Raw genomic sequence first — 21,108 nt, 5'->3', positions numbered from 1 at the left:
TCTGCTATTTTTTGCTTCTTTTGTATGAGATACTAGAATGACAAAGTAGCACGTAGCAATATGCAATGTGGCCCTCTGGCGTGAAGGTGGGAATATAGTGGCCCTCGCCATCATCAAAGTTGCCCACCCCTGGCTTAGATGAAACACCTGAGAGAGGGAACGCCGACCTTTACATTTTGGATACGATGTTCACAAAAGGTAAGAAGCACTCGGCAACGACAGAGCTTCCCCGCAACTTTCAGGGATTTGGGATGCCAGTTTCCAGGAACCTCATCTCTGAGCTGTATAGTGGAGGGAGAGGTTTCCAAAAGGAGCTGCATTAAATGTAAATGAACATCAGAGGCCTTTGTAGCAGTGTTGTTTTTTACAGCAATTTTTTATTTAGTTTTAGTCATAGTCTTTTGAATAAAATGTCTATTAGTTTTTTTTTTTTTTTTTTAACTTTTTATTTATTTCGAACAACAAACTGCCAAGCAGGAAACCACATTCAGCAAAAACCTCACCATCCAAACGAAAAAAGACCAACGTAAAAAACCTACGCTAATGAAACCATCTCTCACAACCAAAAAATTATGATTCAACCAATGCCCAAATTATTAATCTCTTTACAACCATAACCTATAAACCTCGGAGTGCAGCCACCCCATTATATGTTGTATTGTCATTTTTTACCCTTCTGCTGGGAATCTTCTCTGGGGGTGTCGTGTGCTCGTCCACTTTGGAAGCTCTGTAGTTTGGCCTTTGCTCTTGCCTTCGCTCTCCGGGCCGCCTCGCTCTCCTTCCCCTGGCGATCTCCCTCCTGCCGATCTGGGGTCCTCTGCCAAGAACCCAGTAGTTGTTTCAGCTCCATCCTGACGTCCCGGATCTCGACAGCAGGTGGCGCCTCCTCCACATTGTAGCCTCGTCTCTTCAGCTCCAAGCCAGCCTCCTCTGCGCTAGCATAAGTTTTGACTCCATTCTCCCAATGAATTCTCATGCTTGTATACGGTGTTTGGAAACGAGTGCCGCTTGTTTTTAAGGATTTCTTGATCCAAAGGTAAGCCTTACGTTTCTTCATCACTTCAGGGGAATAGTCGTGGTCAAAGTACAGAGTCTTGTCATTCAGCTGGATCTTCTCCTTTTTGGATTGTTCCCAAGCAAGTTTCAGCACAAGTTCCTTTGTTGTGAACTCTAAGAAATTGACAATGATGGATCTTGGTGCGTTATTCGGGGGCGGACGCTGTGGCTTTGATCTGTGCGCTCGTTGAATTTTTAGCTCCAGTGTCTCTGGTAGCTGCAGCTTCTCGCGCAACAGTGCCTCCACAAACACAGGCATGGCTTGGTCTGCTAACCCCTCCTCAACGCAATTGAAAATGCGAATATTGCAGCGACGGGATCTTTGATTACCGTCATCTACCATGAGCTGCAGCTCCCTTTCTCTCTCCCAGCTGGCACACAGTTCCTCAGTCACCGCCTCCGCCCATCTCTCGATCCCCTCCACTCGAGTTTCCACTTCTTCCACGCGCACATTGAGGCTCTGTATATCTGAGCCTATTTTGTCGAGTCTGCCGTTGATTTCTTGGCCAAGTTGGTTGATTTCTTGTCTTAGGCCCCTATCAAACCCCGCGAGTTCAGTTTTTAACCCGGCAATCGCTTTTAGGATTTCAGCGTTGGACTCCATTGTTCCACACAGAGAAGACGCCGTGCGGCTGCCGCCGTTACACTAATCAGTCTTAAAGTCGTGTTTTAAAGTTGTTCAGGCACACCTCCGTTGGTTTTTCTTGGCCCTTGGTTAATCTCCTTCTCCCATTAATTTATTCCTTCGAGTGTGTAGTAATTATCGAGTCATTTTAGGGAGATATTGTTGAAAATCTGAGAGAGTGGTTCCACACACGTCTGATTACTCCGACGCCATCTTGGTTCCCCCAAATGTCTATTAGTTTTAGTCATAATTTAGTCACCTGAAAAGTTTTAGTTTTAGTCTTATTTTAGTCTAAATATCATAAGAATTTAGGCGACTAAATCTACAGTTGATTTAGTCAACTGAAATGTATTTGGCAGGCCTTGATGGCATCGTAATGACTGATTTTACACTTGGTCGCGTGCTGAAAATAGCCGATCTACAAGCTCACAAGCTTGTAGATCGGCTATTTTCAGCACGCAACACCTGGGAGCAACCAACAGGGTTGTTAAGTAACGGATTACATGTAACGGGATTACGTAATCAGATTACAAAAAACAGGTAATTTGTAAAGTCTCAGGTTACATTTTAAAATGAGTAATCTGGATTACAGTAACGGATCTGAATGATGGGGGTTACATGCTGGATTACATTCTCCCCTTTGCCCTCATGAATTTTACAAATAAGTTATAACGCCAAACAATAAAATAATCAAGTCAAATCAGTGTAAAGTACTGCCACATCGCTTAAGTAAGATTCTGTTGTCCTTTTCCTAATTTCATTGGCTCAATATTCTTGTCTAGTTATCAATGGTAAAACTTGTTTTATTTAATTAGAGAGTTTTGCTAAACAGTAATCCAAAAGTAACTGAAAGTAACTAGTAGTTACTTTTTAAATTGTGATAATCAGATTACGTTACTGACTACATTTTCTTTGCAAGTAACTTGTAACTGTAGGGGATTCCTTTTTAAAAGTAACCCTAACAACCCTGGCAACCAAACATAAAATGACTCTCTTCTCCACTAGTCCCTCCCTAACGTTTTAGTCTAGTTTTTATTTTGTTGACGAAATTGTCAATATATTTAGTCTTAGTTTTAGTCATCACAGCTAAGTTTTTATTTTGTTTTTGTCAGTGAAAAAAACACAGTCGACAAACATTTTTCGTCATAGTTTTAGTCGACGAAATCAACACTGCTTTGTAGGTGGAGAGTTAAGGGCTGTGCTGACCTGTCCTCAGTGGAGGGTTGTTTGGGGCCTGCCTTGCGCTGGTGGTTGTGGTGGTGATGGTGCAGGTGATGGAGGTGGGCCTCCTCCAGCAGGTGTTCTCCCCCAGGGAAGATGCCCTCCATCAGGTCCATGGTGGTCCTCATCCTGCTCTGGTCCAGGATGTCCAGGCTCTTGTCCTTGTCCATGATGTCCCTGACCAGCTCCTGTCTCTTCATGTCCTCAGGGGACCTGGAGCCGTTGCTGGGGCTGAGGTCACAATTTATGGTTTAGGCATTTGGCAGACACTCTTAAAAACCCATTTAGGCCTAGAATTATTGAATGCTTTAACCAGTGAAAAACAGCAGATATACAAGCTGCGAGCTTCTAGATCTGCTATTTTTGAAAAAGTTGTGAAAATGTGTGCAAATCTTTGAATATATGTACTGTATTTTCAAAGTGAATGTTTGTAACTCAAATTTTGCTTCCGGGGGGTCCCTGGAACTAAATATTTTGAGATGGGGGTCCGTGGCCAAATACATATCATTTTGGGAGTCCTTCACATGAAAAGGTTTGAGAACCACTGACATAGTAGTCTCTCAAGAACAGACTAACTGAGCTCCAGTTAAGTGAAAAGGACCTTTTCTTTGACGATGGCTTTAGCCAGATTGCTGACATAGAAACATAGGTTTTGGAATTTTCACGATTTTTCAAAAATAGCAGATCTACAAGCTTGCAAATAAATTAAATAGTGGAAATAGCTCGTCTATATGCTTACAACACGTCACGAAGTGGCACGTTGTACTATTTCTGCTTTTTTGTTTTCACTTGAAAATGTACAAACATTTGTCGACATGTCGTTGTCGTTATGACTATTATTCAAGAATAACTGCCATCAGACCATGATGTAATCCAGGGGTTTTCAAAGTGGGTGACGGCGATTGTAGATCTGCTGTTTTCACTAGTTTATGTACATTTTATAGATGATAAATACAAATGAATGGTTTTGCACATACAAGGTTTCCACCCGACAACGACGATATACTATTAAATATACTGGGAGTGACAATTATAATGTAGGGGTGCCTCGGATTACAAAATATATTTATGGGGTGCCCTGAGACTAAACAGTTTGGGAACCCCTGATGTAATAATTGCCTACCCGTGGTGTGCGTGAGGATCTGCGGTGGCGAGGGCCTTGTTGTTGGCGTCCGGGGGCAGGGGGCCGGCGTCCCCACTGCTCGGGGGTCCCCCGGGGTGGTCTCCGAGGGCCTCGGGGGTCCCCGCGGACGGCCGGGTGTAGGCACAGAACACAGAGTAGTCCTGCTGCTCCGCCGAGCCGCCGCCGCCCAGCCTGGTGCCCGCCGTCGTCCCGGGCAGGGGGAGGACGACGACGCCGCCCTGATGATGATGGTATTCCATGGCCGGGGGGGACGACGACCCGCCGCCGCCGTCCTGGTCGGCGTCGCTGCTTAGCAGCAGATACTGACGGCTCTCCTTCTCCCACGAGCTCTCTGAGTGGACGATCTTTATGGGAACCTTCTTCACCGCCGCACTGTTACTGATGCTACTGGACATTACACTGTCCATCCTATGGAGAGAGAGAGAGAGAGAGAGAGAGAGAGAGAGAGAGAGAGAGAGAGAGAGAGAGAGAGAGAGAGAGAGAGAGAGAGAGAGAGACCACAGTGTCAAAGACACACAAGAAGAGAAGAGAGTAATCAATCTGTTAGAGAAGGATCCTGGGAAGAAGAGAAGATTCTCTCTTCTCTTCCCTTCCTCGTGCAGCAGAGCTGCAGTGTTTCCATGAGAGCATTCTAAAAGCATACAGACTGTCTGATTAAGAGTCATATGACATGCCATCCTTTCCACTGGAACGTCCTCGCTCGCTCTCTCTCTCTCTCTCTAACTGCACTGTAACGCTGTAACGCTGCCCCCCCCTCCCTCCTCCCTCCTCTACAGATGAGAATCATTATTTAGAAATCAAGGAATATATGAATCAAGGACCATTTCTTTTCTTTTTTTTACGTTTTAAAGGGTTTTCTAGAGTAGGGGGAGGGATGGAATTGTGACGAGGGGCAGCGGGAGAAGAGAAAAGAGAAAAAAGAAAAAAAGGCTTTACTTTCCAAGAAACCTCCATAAGATCCCCTCTAATTCAGTCTGGCTCTGATAGCACTCACATGCACACCCTCACATGCACACCCTCACATGCACACCCTCACATGCACACCCTCTGCTCAATAAGCTTCTTTGTATGCCGTCTGCAGCATAAAAGCTCGGAACAAGCAGCAGCAGCAGCAGCAGCAGCGCGGGGCCGTTATGCCATCTTAGTCGCGTGTCGGACCAAAAGAGACGATCTACAAGCTTACAGAGTGTTGCTGCTGCGACGCTCTGCAAGCTTGTAGATTCTATGTTTTCTGTGTTCGTGAGAGACGCGACAGCGCAGCTGAGAGTAAATAAACTCTGTCTTCACATGCTGTGCTCTGAGACACATCAAAGGAATGCCGTCTTGACGTACAGTAGAATATACAGTAGTTAATGAGGGGGAGGAGCTGACCTGCTGCAGCTCTCGTCCTGCAGGGAGACGGGAGGAGGCTTGTCACTCAGCCTCTGAGGAGAGAACTGTGGCGAGGGAGAGCGATGTCCGGCAGAGCGATGTCCGGCAGCGTCCACTGAGCGCTGAGCAGCGTCCACCGAGCGCTGGGCGTCTATAGCGGCCAGCGCCGGAGGAGGAGGAAGAGCAGGAGGTGCGGGGGAGGTCGATGAAGAGGAGCGAGGGGGAGTGGCTGGGGGAGAGGCCGGCGGGCGGTCGCTGGTCGCCGTCTCGGCCGCGGCTGGACGCAGCGCCGCTCCTGGTCCTCCTCTGTCCGTCTCTGGGTAGTGGGCGGGGCCGGGGGAGGGGCCTAAGCCTCCGTTGACGGAGGAGGAGCTTAGGGGAGCAGCTGCGGCGGCAGGGGGATGGTTCTGGGGGCCGACGGCGGGGGGAGCGACCTCCGGACGCCTGGAGTCGTGGGGTTTGGGCAGAGGGACGGGAGCCTTCTTCTTCTTCTGCCCCCCGGGAGGAGGGGGTCCCTGGGCCTCCGAGGAGGAGGAGGGGTCCACAGGGGGGCTGTGGGAGACAGACGGGGGTCTGTGGTAGACGGGGGCGGCCGGGGGTCTGCCGTGGAGGTCGGGGGGGTCCCGTCATGGGCGGTGGGAAGCGCTCTGCTGCTGCTGCTGGCTCCGCTGGCGAGGAGGAGGAGGGCTGGTCTTCTGCTCTGTGTGGCGCGCAGTGGGCGGGGCCTCTGGCAGAGAGGCTGCTGGGAGAACACAAGAGAAGAGAACAGAGGAGAAGCAAAGCTTTTAATGACAGCCTGGCGCTGAGTGGAGACGCAGCCCTGCTTCAATAACACACTGAGAGGCAGAACAACAGCCAACTGTGATTAGGAGCATTCTGACATGACCAGACACACACACACATGCATGCACGCACGCACGCAACGCAACGCAACGCACGCACGCACGCACGCACGTTGGTATTACTATACTCCTGATGACGTGGATGCCGTTTTTTGCGTGGCCGTCGCACACCGAAAAACACTGTTTGTCATACACCATCTAAAGGGCTTTGCACACAGACACGTTTTTTTTTCCGCATGGAAAAAACGGACGAAGAAGAAAACAATGATTCTCTATGACCTCATGCACACCGGCTACGAATTTGCCATGCGGCAGGTGGCTGCGGCTAGGCGTTTTTTCCCCCCATTTGTGCGTCTTGTCGCATGCGGTAAAAACTCATTGACTCCTTTTATGACTCCTTTTGGGATCTGCAGTGTGGATTCCACACAGCCTTGCACAACAAATCCAATGTGTTTTAATCATGCAGCAAACGTAAAGAGTGTGCAAAGCCCTTTAAAGTGGCCCAACTCCAACCTTCTAAATGACTAAACCTAACCTGGTTTTAATAGAGCGCTTTATTCCAAAGCACTTAGATTGTGCCAGAGTGTATATAAGAGAGTTACGTCACGCTTTGAACTCGCCGCAGACCGGAAGTGGCGTCGCATGGAGCCTGTTCTCATTCTTATCGAGGCTCTGCTGCTCTCCTGCCCGTCCGCCCCCACTATAGCCGAGGTATTTTCAATCACTGGTAAGTAGACGAAATCACGTCTTTTTCACCCTTTTAACGCATTCACGGGCCTCTCGTGAATGTGTGAATGCGTGACTGCGTTAAAAGGGTGAAAAAGACGTGATTTCGTCTACTTACCAGTGATTGAAAATACCTCGGCTATAGTGGGGGCGGACGGGCAGGAGAGCAGCAGAGGCTAGCTAGGAATGAGAACAGGCTCCATGCGTGCGCAAGTGCGCATGCGTAAGCTTCCCACCATAGAGTAAATAGGCTTTCCACGCTTACTATGGGAGTCGACGTAAGTGACGTAACTCTCTTATATACACTCTGGATTGTGCATACAATTCACACATTCACACACACACACACACACACACACACACACACACACACACACACACACACACACACACACACACACACACACACACACACACACACACACACACACACACACACACACACACACATACATACACACACACACACACACACACACACACACACACACACACACACACACACGGTGGTGTGGTGGAGGAAACCATGCAAGGCACCAACCTGCTCATCAGGAGCAACTAGGGGTTCAGAGTCTTGCTCAAGGACTCTTCCACACCAACTCTGGGTGAGCCCGCCGGGATCGAACTGGGAACGTTTCGGGAACCCTCCGTGTTCTTGTTGCCGGTTTCTCTACCCCTGAGCCATGCCGCCCCCTCTTGCTGTTCAGCCCTGTCCTAAAGCACTGTGTAAACAAGTCCTTCAGGTAGTCTAAAGCCAGATGATTGACATGCATTCATCGCTCTAAGGAGAGGGCCGGTGAGTGGCAGCTCACAGCAGCACAGCAGATCCTAAAGGTTTAGTTTAACCTTCAAAGACCTGGAACGCACCGAGTCGCGTTAGATTTTAACCACTTTAACCATTGTTTTATGCTTTAACTATTGAAAAATAGCAGATATACAAGCTCACAGCGCGGCACCGAGTGAAAAACGTGAAAATGTGTGCAACTCTTTGAATATCTTTGACCCGACTTCTAAATCCTTCCTCTGAATCAGTGGTTCTCAAACCTTTTCACGTGAAGGACCCCCAAAATTACATTTATTTGGCCGCAGACTCCCCATCTCAAAATATGTTGTTCCAGGGACCCCCCAGAAGCAGAGATTTGAGTTACAAAAGATTGCTTTGAAAAATATATATTGAAAAATGTGCACACATTTTCACGATTTTTTCAAAAATAGCAGATCTACAGTACAAGCTCGCAGCGCGGCACTCGGCTATTTTTCAATAGTTAAAGCAGTCAATAATTCTAGGCCTAAATGTCTTAAAGTCCACGGGGATCTCACAGCAGTCTAGACTGTTAACAGAGTTGTTCTAAGTATTAAGGAGCATCTCTGGGACAACAGGCAGTAATCCAGGCAGCGTTGCAGCACAGAGTTGTTCTAAGTATTAAGGAGCATCTCTGGGACAACAGGCAGTAATCCAGGCAGCGTTGCAGCACAGAGTTGTTCTAAGTATTAAGGAGCATCTCTGGGACAACAGGCAGTAATCCAGGCAGCGTTGCAGCACAGAGTTGTTCTAAGTATTAAGGAGCATCTCTGGGACAACAGGCAGTAATCCAGGCAGCGTTGCAGCACAGAGTTGTTCTAAGTATTAAGGAGCATCTCTGGGACAACAGGCAGTAATCCAGGCAGCGTTGCAGCACAGAGTTGTTCTAAGTATTAAGGAGCATCTCTGGGACAACAGGCAGTAATCCAGGCAGCGTTGCAGCACAGAGTTGTTCTAAGTATTAAGGAGCATCTCTGGGACAACAGGCAGTAATCCAGGCAGCGTTGCAGCACACAGTGAGGCAGTCATTCAGCCTGGTCCCTGCATGGTCTAGCAGAGATTAACACACTTAACCCATTTAGAACGGGTACACATTGTGTGTATCATTATTCTATGCTTTAACTATTGAAAAATAGCAGATATACAAGCTCACAGCGCGGCACCGAGTGCACCGAGTGCCGCGCTGCGAGCTTGTAGATCTGCTATTTTTGAAAAATCGAGAAAATTTGAATTTTGACCCGATTCTATAAGTGTCTTTTGAATCCTTCTAAGATTTTTTGAAAAACCCGATGTTTCTATGTCAGCAATCTGGCCAGCCATCGTCAAAGAAAAGGTCCTTTTCACTCAACTGGAGCTCAGTTAGTCTGTTCTTGAGAGACTACTATGTCAGTGGTGCTCAAACCTTTTCATGTGGAGGACCCCCAAAATGATATTTATTTGGCCACGGACCCCCATCTCAAAATATTTCGTTCCAGGGACCCCCCAGAAGCAAAATTTGATTTACAAACGTTCGCTTTGAAAATACAGTATATTCAAAGATTTGCACACATTTTCACGACTTTTTCAAAAATAGCAGATCTACAAGCTCGCAGTGCGGCACTCGGTGCCGCGCTGTGAGCTTGTATATCTGATATTTTTCACTGGTTAAAGCATTCAATAATTCGAGGCCTAAATGGGTTAATGCTGTACACATCACAGAGCTGACGCCTATAAACAGCTCAATAGGAGAGGAACTATTAAAGGCAGGGTTTCCCCCAAACGTCAGGACCGGTTTTTATAGGTGTGAGTGAACTTATTTTTCCGTTGTTCTTATTATGATTTCAAAAGATTTTTCAAAACAATTCCTCTCAAATATTCACTATTTGAATAATTGTCACTGCATGTAAGCCTACGGGCTGGGTGGGGTCCCACGGGTCCTGGAGGGAGTTCCAGGGGGTCCCCAGCTAAAATGATAGTTAGGAACCAAATGGACCCTTATGGGTCTGTAACTCTGAGATTGTACAAATGGAACCAAATGGAAGTTAAGTAATATAGATTCTTTCCAATATAAAGTGGGGTCCCAGAGATAGAAATTAGGGATGTCCTAATACCACTTTTTTGATGACCAAGTACAAGTACGAGTACTTAATTTGAGTACTTGCCGATATTGAATACCGATACTGTAAATTAAGTTTCTGTACAAATGCTTAAATAGTGTGTGGCGCTCCAAAATAAAATGCTTTAAATAATTATGTTGTCATGGCTAGAGTGAGAGAAGGTGAAAACACTGTTCATTAGTTGAACTAACACACACAAAACTGTGTCTTAGGACTTTTGATATGTTGTTACCAACATATTTATGAAACAAAATTGTATCTGGCGCTGCCGTGAGCAAAATCATATCGGACGAGTACGAGTACAGCAAAATAGGGGCGAGTACCGATACTGCGAGTACCGATACCGCATCCCTAATAGAAATGCCATTAAATGGGGGTCCGTAGTCTAATGCATGTCAAACTGGGGGTCCTTGAAACTAAAATGGTTCAGAATCACTGCTAGAGCCCTAAAAATATTTTCTTATGGGGGTCGCTGGCATATATTTTCACATGGGGGTCCACAGGCTAATAATAAGTGTCAATTTGGGGGTGACAAGAAAAAGTTTGAGAACCACTGTTCTACAGTATAGGGTCACTAGAAGAGGAAAAGCCTGCAGAGCATCTCTGGTTGTGTTCAACATCAACAGTGACAGCATCCACCAGCACGGCCATGCTGCTATTATTAGTGCCAGGAGTAATGACGCAGGTCATGTAAACACAGGTTGAATGAGAAAACATAGCATTATTGATCGTGTTTTTCACTGGCTTTTAAAAGGGCAGGACAAAATGATCATTCACATAACGTCAACAACACTACTTATGTTATGTTTATGTCCACTTGCAGCAGCACGCGCTACCCCGCAGGCTTATGCAAAAGACTAAAATGTAATTTAGACAGCATGCTATGTAGACCTGTCCATTGGTTTCAATATTATGCCAAGTACAGCCAACACAGTACGTAAAAATAGCAACTTCTGCCACTTCTCATGTCATGACTCTTCATACCCACACAGTTATAGAGAACGTTTCACATTTTTTAAAGTAATTTCCATGTAATTTTAATAAATGTGATATTGTTGACTCCATATGGACTAGTACGTTAAGTTGTTTCTTCTCTGTTTCCCCAACATTTAACTCATACCCTGCCAAAAAAGACGTTTTCTATAATAAAAACGTCTTTTTAACTATGGCCTTCCCTGCCAGACATCTTCTGAACGTCTTTTTAAAAAAATGAAATAAAATAAAAACATTAAAAAAAAAAAAAAAAAAAAATATGGACCTCCAACAGTGTACTGGGCATGATCGCGATCGCGAAATTGCATGTTTAACCCCCATACCAACCCCATCTTTCAAACATGGCAGCCATGTAGGTTTACATTTGAAGAAAACATAAGGGCTGCCTTCTCCTGAATGCCTGAACGGATTTCCAAGCGGATTTTTTTGTTTGAAAGCTGTGAAAAGCTAGCCTGGTTCCAGTCCATAGACCCGCCCACTCTCAGATTGGACTGTTTCTCTGGTCTGGAATTGTGTTCATAATAATAAGTGATTTCTGGAGCCGAAATGACGGCTCCTCCAATTAGCGCAGGGGGTGGGGGTGGGTTTAACAAATAACCAATCCGTGCCGTCAAAGTCCCTCCCCTCCAGAAATCGCTCAAACAGGGCACAATGTCAGACTCATGCTTCAGCTGAGTCTGAAATCAGGCTAGTGAAAAGCATCCACATGCATTTTTAACCCTTTGTTGGCGAAACGGCAATATAAGAGGTCCCACTTTAAATATGGCACCGACTGTTAAGTTATGAAAGCGTTTAAATAACAGAGGAGTTGTTTGCATTGATAATTCACACACTCAATCATTCCTTATCCACCAAGGCTTCTTGTCAAGTGGTGACAGGCTGGTGTTTGTGCCTCTCCTCATCCACGCTGGATTAACAGTCAATAAGGAACCTGCAGGAGCCCTCAATTATGAGCTCCACATCGCTGCCGTCTACGGCGGGGCGGATTAACGCGCACAGCTTTGAGATGGAAAACTATTTCATGTTTTTGTTGTTGCCATGTGGAATAGATAGATCTGTAGAGAATCTACCGGAATGATATACTGTACAATAGTCAATAAGACGCATGGGGTGAGACTTGTGTGTTTCTGATAACCACAACCACAGCACAGTAGAAATCTCCAGTGTTCTTTTAAATTACGCAGTGACATTTCAGTGTTTAATGCCTCTATATTCTGATCATGGCTGTGTGTGTGTGTGTGTGTGTGTGTGTGTGTGTGTGTGTGTGTGTGTGTGTGTGTGTGTGTGTGTGTGTGTGTGTGTGGCGTTCCCTGTTCTGAATGGATAACATCGGCATTCTGACTGGAAAATGTATTTTCTGTTTACTTAAGAGCAGCAGAGAGAGAGAGAGAGAGAGAGAGAGAGAGAGAGAGAGAGAGAGAGAGAGAGAGAGAGAGAGAGAGAGGGGAATCCCTGTCACTGAACAAACAGCCTGTTGCAATGATTGCTATCAGAATATCCTAGAGTTGAGCCTTTTCACAACAAAAAACTACTTGCACAACCCTCGACTCTGAGAGTGTACAAGTGTAACCAAATGAACCCTTAAGGGTCCATTTGGTTACACTTGTACACTCAGAGTGTATGAAGGTACAGATTATTGATTTAGACTGATGATAGGTTCTTGGTTTATCTATGATCCTAGATTACTATTCCTATGCATGTGATGTGTTTACCTAGAAGTGGCTCTGGATAGCTTTAATTAAAGCACAGATCAAGACCTACAGTATTTCTTCACTCTTGCTTTGAGTTGAGTTTACATGTCTGTGCTGTTACTCATGTCTGCACTGTCTTGAAAATGTTTAGTTTTCATGGTGACGTTTTAAACTCTTCTGCTTTATTGTTGATAATCATTTGTACTTTTCTGTTAAGCACTTTGAGCTGCATTTCATGTCATGAAAGGTGCTATACAAATACAGTGCATTATTAGTTGTAATTTTAAGTTTTAGAGTCACATTCATTACATACAGTAGCCCACTGGTTACATTGCAGTTGCACAATTATCTCTGATTACATTCATGTGATCTCAGTACAGAAGAAAGATTCAACAAAGTCAACCAACTCACCACGAAATCAAGCAGAAAAGCAGCCTCTGTCTCTCTCTGTCTCAGTCTCTCTCTGTGTCTCTGTCTCTCTCTCTGTCTCTCAGTCTTTCTCTGTGTCTCTCTGTCAGCAGCAGCAGCGTTAATGACAGCAGATGTACCTGACTGCGTGCTACCTGGCCTCTACCTGTGTGTTGTAAGAGATATGGTAACACATATGGGTGGGGCCTCCCCCTCACTGATCTCACCACACTGACAATAACATCCCAGCGCTCGCTAGGCCCACTGTTTGTCATGCTAATGTGACTGGTCTCACGCGTGGGTCCTCGTACAATGGCAAGGTTTTACCCAGGAGGAGCAGGACAGACACTCGACACCCTCGGATGGGTTTGGCCCCCGGCAGCGGGACAGCGGAGATGATATGATGATCCCATCGTCATCATCCTCATCCTCCGTAGTGTCACTCCTGCTCAACTGGTTGGGTTTGATTCGACGGTGATGTCATAGTTTTGATGTCACCTTCTTGTTTGGTCTGCCGGTGACATTGAGGGATGGCACTGACCTCGAAAAACAAGAGTGGCATTGTGGGGAGAAGAGGACCGGATCTGAATCACACATGTTTTAAACGTGTCTAAGAGAGGGACAGAGAGAGAGGTGTGGTACGAGCACTGACTGTATGTCTATGAGACACATCTGTTTTAAACGTGTTTAGAAGAGAGAGACAGAGAGAGAGAGGTGTGGTACGAGCAATGACTGTATGTCTATGAGACATATCTGTGAAATGTTATTTTGTGGTTTGTTTGGTTTCACCTAAACGTCTTTGTCTTTCGGTGCTCCTCACTAGTCCTGTCACCATTATTACATAGTCGCACGATCACAAAGAATTATTTTGCAAAACCGTTTCCTTTCCATTTGTGATCTATATGAAAACAGATGGAAGAATCTAGCCTGGCAGCGAGGAGCATGATTGGCTGTGGTTGTGAATGACAAGAATGTGACCTGTTCTGGCTAAAAATGTATTATTTATTTATTGCTACTGCTTATTGTCAGGCATTTCTTTGTATATTAAGTGTGGCATACCTGCCCTGTGCAATCTTTGTTCACGTAATAAAAATCTAGTTTTCATTTATATGTTCCAATGTTCCGATGTAAAAGAGCCAAATCAATTATTAATCACAATTATATGTGCCAAATAATCTTCCACTTAAATGACATGACTGTGACAACCCTACCACACCTAGCTCTAATGCAACAGGCTGTTTCAGGGCTCACAGAACAAGCCTTTCATCTGATGACTAATTAAGGTTAAGAGTCTTCAGGAAGATAATGGCTGAGTGACAGCAGCTTGGCCAGATGTACTTGATCAGACCCACGCTGCAGCAACAGCAGTTCTAACTACAAATGCAGTGCACATTAACATCACAACAGTAGTTCTAACTACAAATGCAGTGCACATTAACATCACAACAGTAGTTCTAACTACAAATGCAGTGCACATTAACATCACAATGGCTTTTAAAGCCTTACAATGCCAGGCTCATTCTGACATTTTAAATATCGTCACTGTTGCGTGTCCAAAACTGTTACTTTTCAGGATTCAAAATAAATTCAAAAGTTGCACTAAAGATCTGCTGCTTTTGATGCTTGTGTGTGACGCTGTAGTATGATCAGGTAGTAGGCCATTAGTTCCCCTAGGGGGTCCTCAGAGTTACTACAGGGGGTCCTCCAAATCTTCCAATCCTTTTTATATTAACAACTTGAACCCTAGTGTCCATATTCTGAGAACTTAAGCCAAAAATAGCGGGCAGATCTACAAGCTCACAACGCCTCGCACTGCGAGGCGTTGTGAGCTTGTAGATCGGCTATTTTGGGCAAAGAGGTTTGGTGTGGAGGGGGAAAAGAGCAGGCTAAGTACAGAGTGAAAGGTCAAGTTTATTATAGTATTGACGGTTCAAGTGGTTAAATAATCTGAAAGCACAAATTGACATGAATCTAAAATACAATGATGATCGTGCTGTCAAACAATGAAACTATATGGAATCTACAAGAAGGTTGTGGGGTCCCTGCTTCATCTCTCTCTCCACTAAGGGGTCCTTGACCTGAAAACGTTGAAGACCCTTGGTCAGGTTTCCACCCGACAAGAGACGTTATGGTTCCTAAAAGTCACCTCATTAAGTCCCATTCATGCTTTGTCGCACAACGTCCTTGCACTAAGAACATAGCTGAACTACAAGTTCACAACCTGTCCCATCCACCAGCACCGTACCATCATAGGACGGAGCATAACTTAGGCCATGGCTACACGGAGCTGGATATTTCTGAAGCTAGACATTTTTTTGTGCTGTTCACAACCTGTCCCATCCACCATGCATTGTACCGGCATCACAGGACAGAGCATAACTAAGGCCATTACCAGGGGACGACTGGGCAGCTTAGGAAGGCCCTGCCGGTCTGAGGGTCTCAGGCTAGTAAAGACAGTGTCATCTTTTAAAGCTCTTGTGAAAACACAAACTCACTTTTGTGTCACGCATAGCACTCTTTGATCCTTGTTCATTTCCTTTTTTATTTCCCTTCTATTTGTTTTTTTTAATGATTATTTAGCCAAAACACATTACCAGGTTGAGCGTCGCACATCATTTAAGTGAGGTACCTGGAAACCTTGTTTTGAAAAGCAATACACAGAGCAAATAAAGTGTATTATTGTTTGTACTGTAGTGTTTCTTCACATGGAAAAGGCTGGGCACTTAAATAACATCTCTGATGTTCAGCAAAACCCCCGACCAAAGACTAGACCAGAGAGTTAAGAATCAAGACCAGACATGTCTGGTTGCGACCGTAGGTCGCACTTACTATCAAAACCTCCACAAACTGTGAGTCAGTCAGTCAGTCAGTCAGTCAGTCTGTCCGTCTGTCTGTCACACCTCACACGTCACACTATTGCCCTGCTCATATCTCCGCAACCGTTGCCCCGATCCATGCCAAATTTTGCACACACGCTCCTTGGCTGCCAAACTACAACCTCCAAGGACCCCCGGAGCTCCAGGGACCCCCAGGTCCCTGGGGAACCCCCAGATGTAAAAAATGACCAAATGTGCAAAAATGACCAAATGACCACCCCAACGGGGCTGCTCACGGGGAATTCCCGGGGACCACCGACTCCTGGTGCTCCAGAACGGATGCAAAAGTGGTGGCGCCCCCAGTGGAGGACCCCCTCCACTGCAGCTCACATAAAATGCCGTAACTCGGGCTAGGAGGGTCCGGGAGAGCCGGGGCCGGTACCTATTCGTCCGCCAAGGCAACGCGGACACCCCACCCCTCATTTCTCACATGGCCCTCTTCTAGCGCCACCATGAGGCCGATTTTTAAAACACATTTTTGGACACTGCTCCTACAGTTTTTGCCCTAAAATCACGCAAATCGCTACACAGTATGTCTACACTCATCCCATCACCATGAATCTGTCCCATATAGTGCCACCTTCAGGCCAATTTTTAAAAACACATTTTTGCACACTGCTCCTACAGATTTTGCCCTAAAATCACGAAAATCACTACACAGCATGTCTACACTCATGTCATCAACATGGATCAGGAAGATTTTGGAAAAACACATTTTTGCCCTATTTGTGGAGATAATCTCCCGATTAGGGAGTCTTACTGGTTTAGCATAAAGTCACCTCTCTTTTAACATGGCTTTTACTAAAGACCAACAAACAGATCTATAAAAGATCAGAGCTACCGTCTCATTGTGTCCAAAACTGTTATTCTTCAGGATTCAAATGTAAAAACAGCTGGAACTTTATGCTTTTGTGTGATGCTGTGGTACGATCACCTGAGAAATACCTAAACAACTCTTCTGTGTGATGCTGTGGTACGATCACCTGAGAAATACCTAAACAACTCTTCTGTGTGATGCTGTGGTACGATCACCAGAGAAATACCTAAACAACTCTTCTGTGTGATGCTGTGGTACGATCACCTGAGAAATACCTAAACAACTCCTCTGTGTGATGCTGTGGTACGATCACCAGAGAAATACCTAAACAACTCTTCTGTGTGATGCTGTGGTACGATCACCTGAGAAATACCTAAACAACTCCTCTGTGTGATGCTGTGGTACGATCACCAGAGAAATACCTAAACAACTCTTCTGTGTGATGCTGTGGTACGATCACCTGAGAAATACCTAAACAACTCCTCTGTGTGATGCTGTGGTACGATCACCTGAGAAATACCTAAACAACTCCTCTGTGTGATGCTGTGGTACGATCACCAGAGAAATACCTAAACAACTCTTCTGTGTGATGCTGTGGTACGATCACCTGAGAAATACCTAAACAACTCTTCTGTGTGATGCTGTGGTACGATCACCAGAGAAATACCTAAACAACTCTTATGTGTGATGCTGTGGTACGATCACCTGAGAAATACCTAAACAACTCCTCTGTGTGATGCTGTGGTACGATCACCAGAGAAATACCTAAACAACTCTTATGTGTGATGCTGTGGTACGATCACCTGAGAAATACCTAAACAACTCTTCTGTGTGATGCTGTGGTATGATCACCTGAGAAATACCTAAACAACTCTTCTGTGTGATGCTGTGGTACGATCACCAGAGAAATACCTAAACAACTCTTCTGTGTGATGCTGTGGTACGATCACCTGAGAAATACCTAAACAACTCTTCTGTGTGATGCTGTGGTACGATCACCAGAGAAATACCTAAACAACTCTTCTGTGTGATGCTGTGGTACGATCACCTGAGAAATACCTAAACAACTCTTCTGTGTGATGCTGTGGTACGATCACCAGAGAAATACCTAAACAACTCTTCTAAATCCTAATGGTTTTCTGAAAAACTATATCAGTGGTGCTTTTTAACTTCTTTAATTAACTTAACCTTTTTTAACTTTTTAATGTCAAGCACCTCTAGAATGATATGCATTTGACCGCGCACCAGGGGAAAGATTTGAGTTAAAAAAAAAGTTTGCTTAAAAAAATATATATACAGTATATTTAAAGAGTTGCAAAGATTTTCAAGATAAGAAATAAATAAAAATAAAATATAGCAGATCTACAAGCTCGCAGCGATGCACTCGGTGCCGCACTGTGAGCTTGTAGATCTGCTATTTCTTTTATAGTTAAAGCATAACATAATGGTTAAAGTGGTGAAAATCTAGAGTGACACGGACATGTTCCTGGTCTTAATGGGTTAATTTACAAAAACAAAACATTAAAAGTATAAATATGGAGAGATACTGTAAGAGGTTTCTCCCCCCCCCCCCCCCCTCCCTTTTAAACCTGTTTCTTACTAAAGACGACCAAACAGACAGGGGTATCAATTGGGTATGGCAGGGGTATGCAGGGGGGAAAATAAAAGTTACTTTTAAATATAAATCCATGAATGTCTCTTTGTCTATCTGTGCTGGTTATTATGTTGTTAAATTACAGTAAAATAACTACAAATGCAACATTTTAAAACATGGTCACTTTAACAAGGTATTATAATTATAGTCTCCACACTTGTATTCCCCCTATCTTGACAGAATAGTATATTCCCAGGTTCCGCAGGTCAGCTGCACAGGTGCAATTCATTATTGTTAATTGTGGCACGTTTACTAACATAGAATGTACTTCTTAAAATAAATGTTTCATGCCTGTTTGCTAAGGTATGGCAACATGACTGGTGTACCAGTCATGTTGCCATACCTTAGCTTTTTCTGAACTGACGCCACTGCAAACAGATCTATGAAAACATCAGAGATGTTGTCTATAATCTGAGCTCCATCTTCATGCATGTGAACAACAAGCTGAAACAATGACACGGATGTCACTGAGACTCCATGAAGAGCAAACACTGTGTGAGTGCATGTCAGTGGGACTCGCTCCCCCAAGCAGAGAGAAACCAACAAGAGAAGTTCAGTATGATAATAATAATGAATTGCATTTTTATAGCCCTTTTCCAAGTGCTCAACGCTCTTTACAATGGCGCATTCATTCATACATTGGGAATAGGGTTATAGAATAGATGTCACATGAATTCACCAGCACTGTGTGTGTGTGTGTGTGTGTGTGTGTGTGTGTGTGTGTGTGTGTGTGTGTGTACGCGTGCATGCGCGAGCATGTGTGTTCCAGCCCACATAACAAACATTACAGCTGTGATCAAACTGAGTTTAATGGACTCTATCCATATTCCTATCTATGCTCTCCATTCACCTCCATGACTGAGAGAGCAAACATGGAACCAAACAAAAACCTTCTCTAGTGCTTCTCAAACCCTGTCATGTCAAGGACCCCCAAACTGATGTATTGTATTTGGCCAGGGACCCCCCATCGGAACAGATTTGGTGCCAGGGAAAGATGATGCTCTGGACTTCAGTAAACTGAACCCGAGTTTCCTGTGTGTACTTGGGAACTGCTTCTTGTTTCTGTCTACACCAGGGGTCTTCAACAGGGGGTCTGGGACCCCTAGGGGGTCCTCAGAGTTGCTACAGGGGGTCCTCCAAATCTTCCAATCCTTTTTATATAAACAACTTGAACCCTAGTGTCCAAATATATATTTTGGGCAAAGAGGTTTGGTGTAGAGGGGAAAAAGAGCAGACTAAGTACAGAGTGAAAGGTCAAGTGTATTATTTGACGGTTCAAGTGGTTAAATATCTGAAAGCACAAATTGATACACTGATGATTGTGCTGTCAAATGATGAAACTACGGTATATGGAATCTACAAAAAGGTTGTGGGGGTCCCTGCTTCATCTCTCTCTCCACTAAGGGGTCCTTGGCCTGAAAACGTTGAAGACCCTTGGTCTACACCAAATCTCTTTGCCTACAAGCTCACAATGTGTTGCAATGCAATGCTTTGAGACAGGGGTGATGGACAGGGCCACCGTATTACCACACCCACTCCAGGAGGCCACACCCACTCCAGGGGGCCACATTGCATATTGTTACTGTCGACACTCTTATCCCCATATCTGAACTTATTTGGTAAATGAAATAATGTCACAATCCATCATTCTGTCAAGCACAAAGAAAACCCAATAAATATCTGGTCTACAAGCGCAAAAAATAAAACACTTGTAGACTGGCTAATGCATCGGACATAAACAATTTTAATACCAGTCATTAAACTACTAATATAGATTGAAGTAATTAAAGCATTATGTTATGTTTGCCGTTTGGAATTGGAACAGCTGAAATCAATTATATATCAGAATTCCAACCTGTGGGCTGCATTAAGTGAAGGTGGGGGCTGCATGTGGCCCCCGGGACACCCGTTGCCCATGTATGGTTTGTGAGCTTGGAGATCTGCTATTTATTTGGCCAACGTTCCCCCCAGAACATGGACGCTATGGGGTTCAAGTGGTTCAATGTAACTTCTTTTGGGGGGAAAATAGCAGATCTACAAGCTAGCTTGTGAGCTTGCCACGAGACACCTTCGTATGCAAGTACAGTATATAAAATACGGCATTAGGTTGTTTAAAACAGGGGTCTTCAATGTTTTCAGGCCAAGGACCCCTTAGTTGAGAGAGAGATGAAGCAGGGACCCCCACAACCTGTTCATAGATTCCATATAGTTTCATTGTTTGACAGCACAATCATCAGTGTGTTTTGGATTTTTCATGTTAATTTGTGTTTTCAGATATTTAACCACTTGAGCCGTCATTACCTAATAAACTTAACCTTTTACTCTGTACTTAGTCTGCTCTTTTTCCCCACTACACCAAACCACTTTGCCGAAAATAGCTGATCTACAAGCTCACAACGCCTCGCAGCGCGAGGCGTTGTGAGCTTGTTGATCTGCTATTTTTGGCTACAGTTCTCAGAATATGGACACTAGGGTTCAAGTTGTTAATATAAAAGAAGATTTGGAGGACCCCCTGTAGTAACTCTGAAGACGCCCTAGGGGTCCCGGACCCCCTGTTGAAGACCTCTGGTTTAAAAGGAACAGACAGGCCCAGTCCCTGTGGTAACAAGGTCCAAAGGGATCACGGCAGCACATAACAGTATATAATAAAAGTAAAGAATGCTTTTAGTGTTGTATCAAACTGTGTCACAGTGAAACTGTGTCACACTGTCTGTGAAAGTGAAACCAAGGCAGGGACAAGCATGTGACCTGTGACCTCCTCGCCTACACAACTATTCCAGAGAAAG

The 21,108-nt window shown here is 44.8% G+C and overlaps 1 protein-coding gene across 1 annotated transcript in view; it reads right to left on the bottom strand.

Annotated features, from left to right (window-relative positions):
* shroom2a (shroom family member 2a) overlaps positions 1-21,108 on the bottom strand; it is a 122,214-nt gene that overhangs the window by 9,844 nt on the left and 91,262 nt on the right. The window contains 4 exon segments of the mRNA XM_080734794.1: positions 2,888-3,133; positions 4,026-4,454; positions 5,418-5,890; positions 5,892-6,159. Coding sequence (XP_080590920.1) covers positions 2,888-3,133; positions 4,026-4,454; positions 5,418-5,890; positions 5,892-6,159 — 1,416 coding nt within the window.

The sequence above is a fragment of the Nannobrachium achirus genome (assembly GCF_963921795.1).
Source record: "Nannobrachium achirus genome assembly, chromosome: 1".
NCBI lineage: Eukaryota > Metazoa > Chordata > Actinopteri > Myctophiformes > Myctophidae > Nannobrachium > Nannobrachium achirus.
The sequence above is the reverse complement of the archived record's forward strand: the minus strand, read 5'-3'. Positions and strand labels throughout refer to the sequence as shown.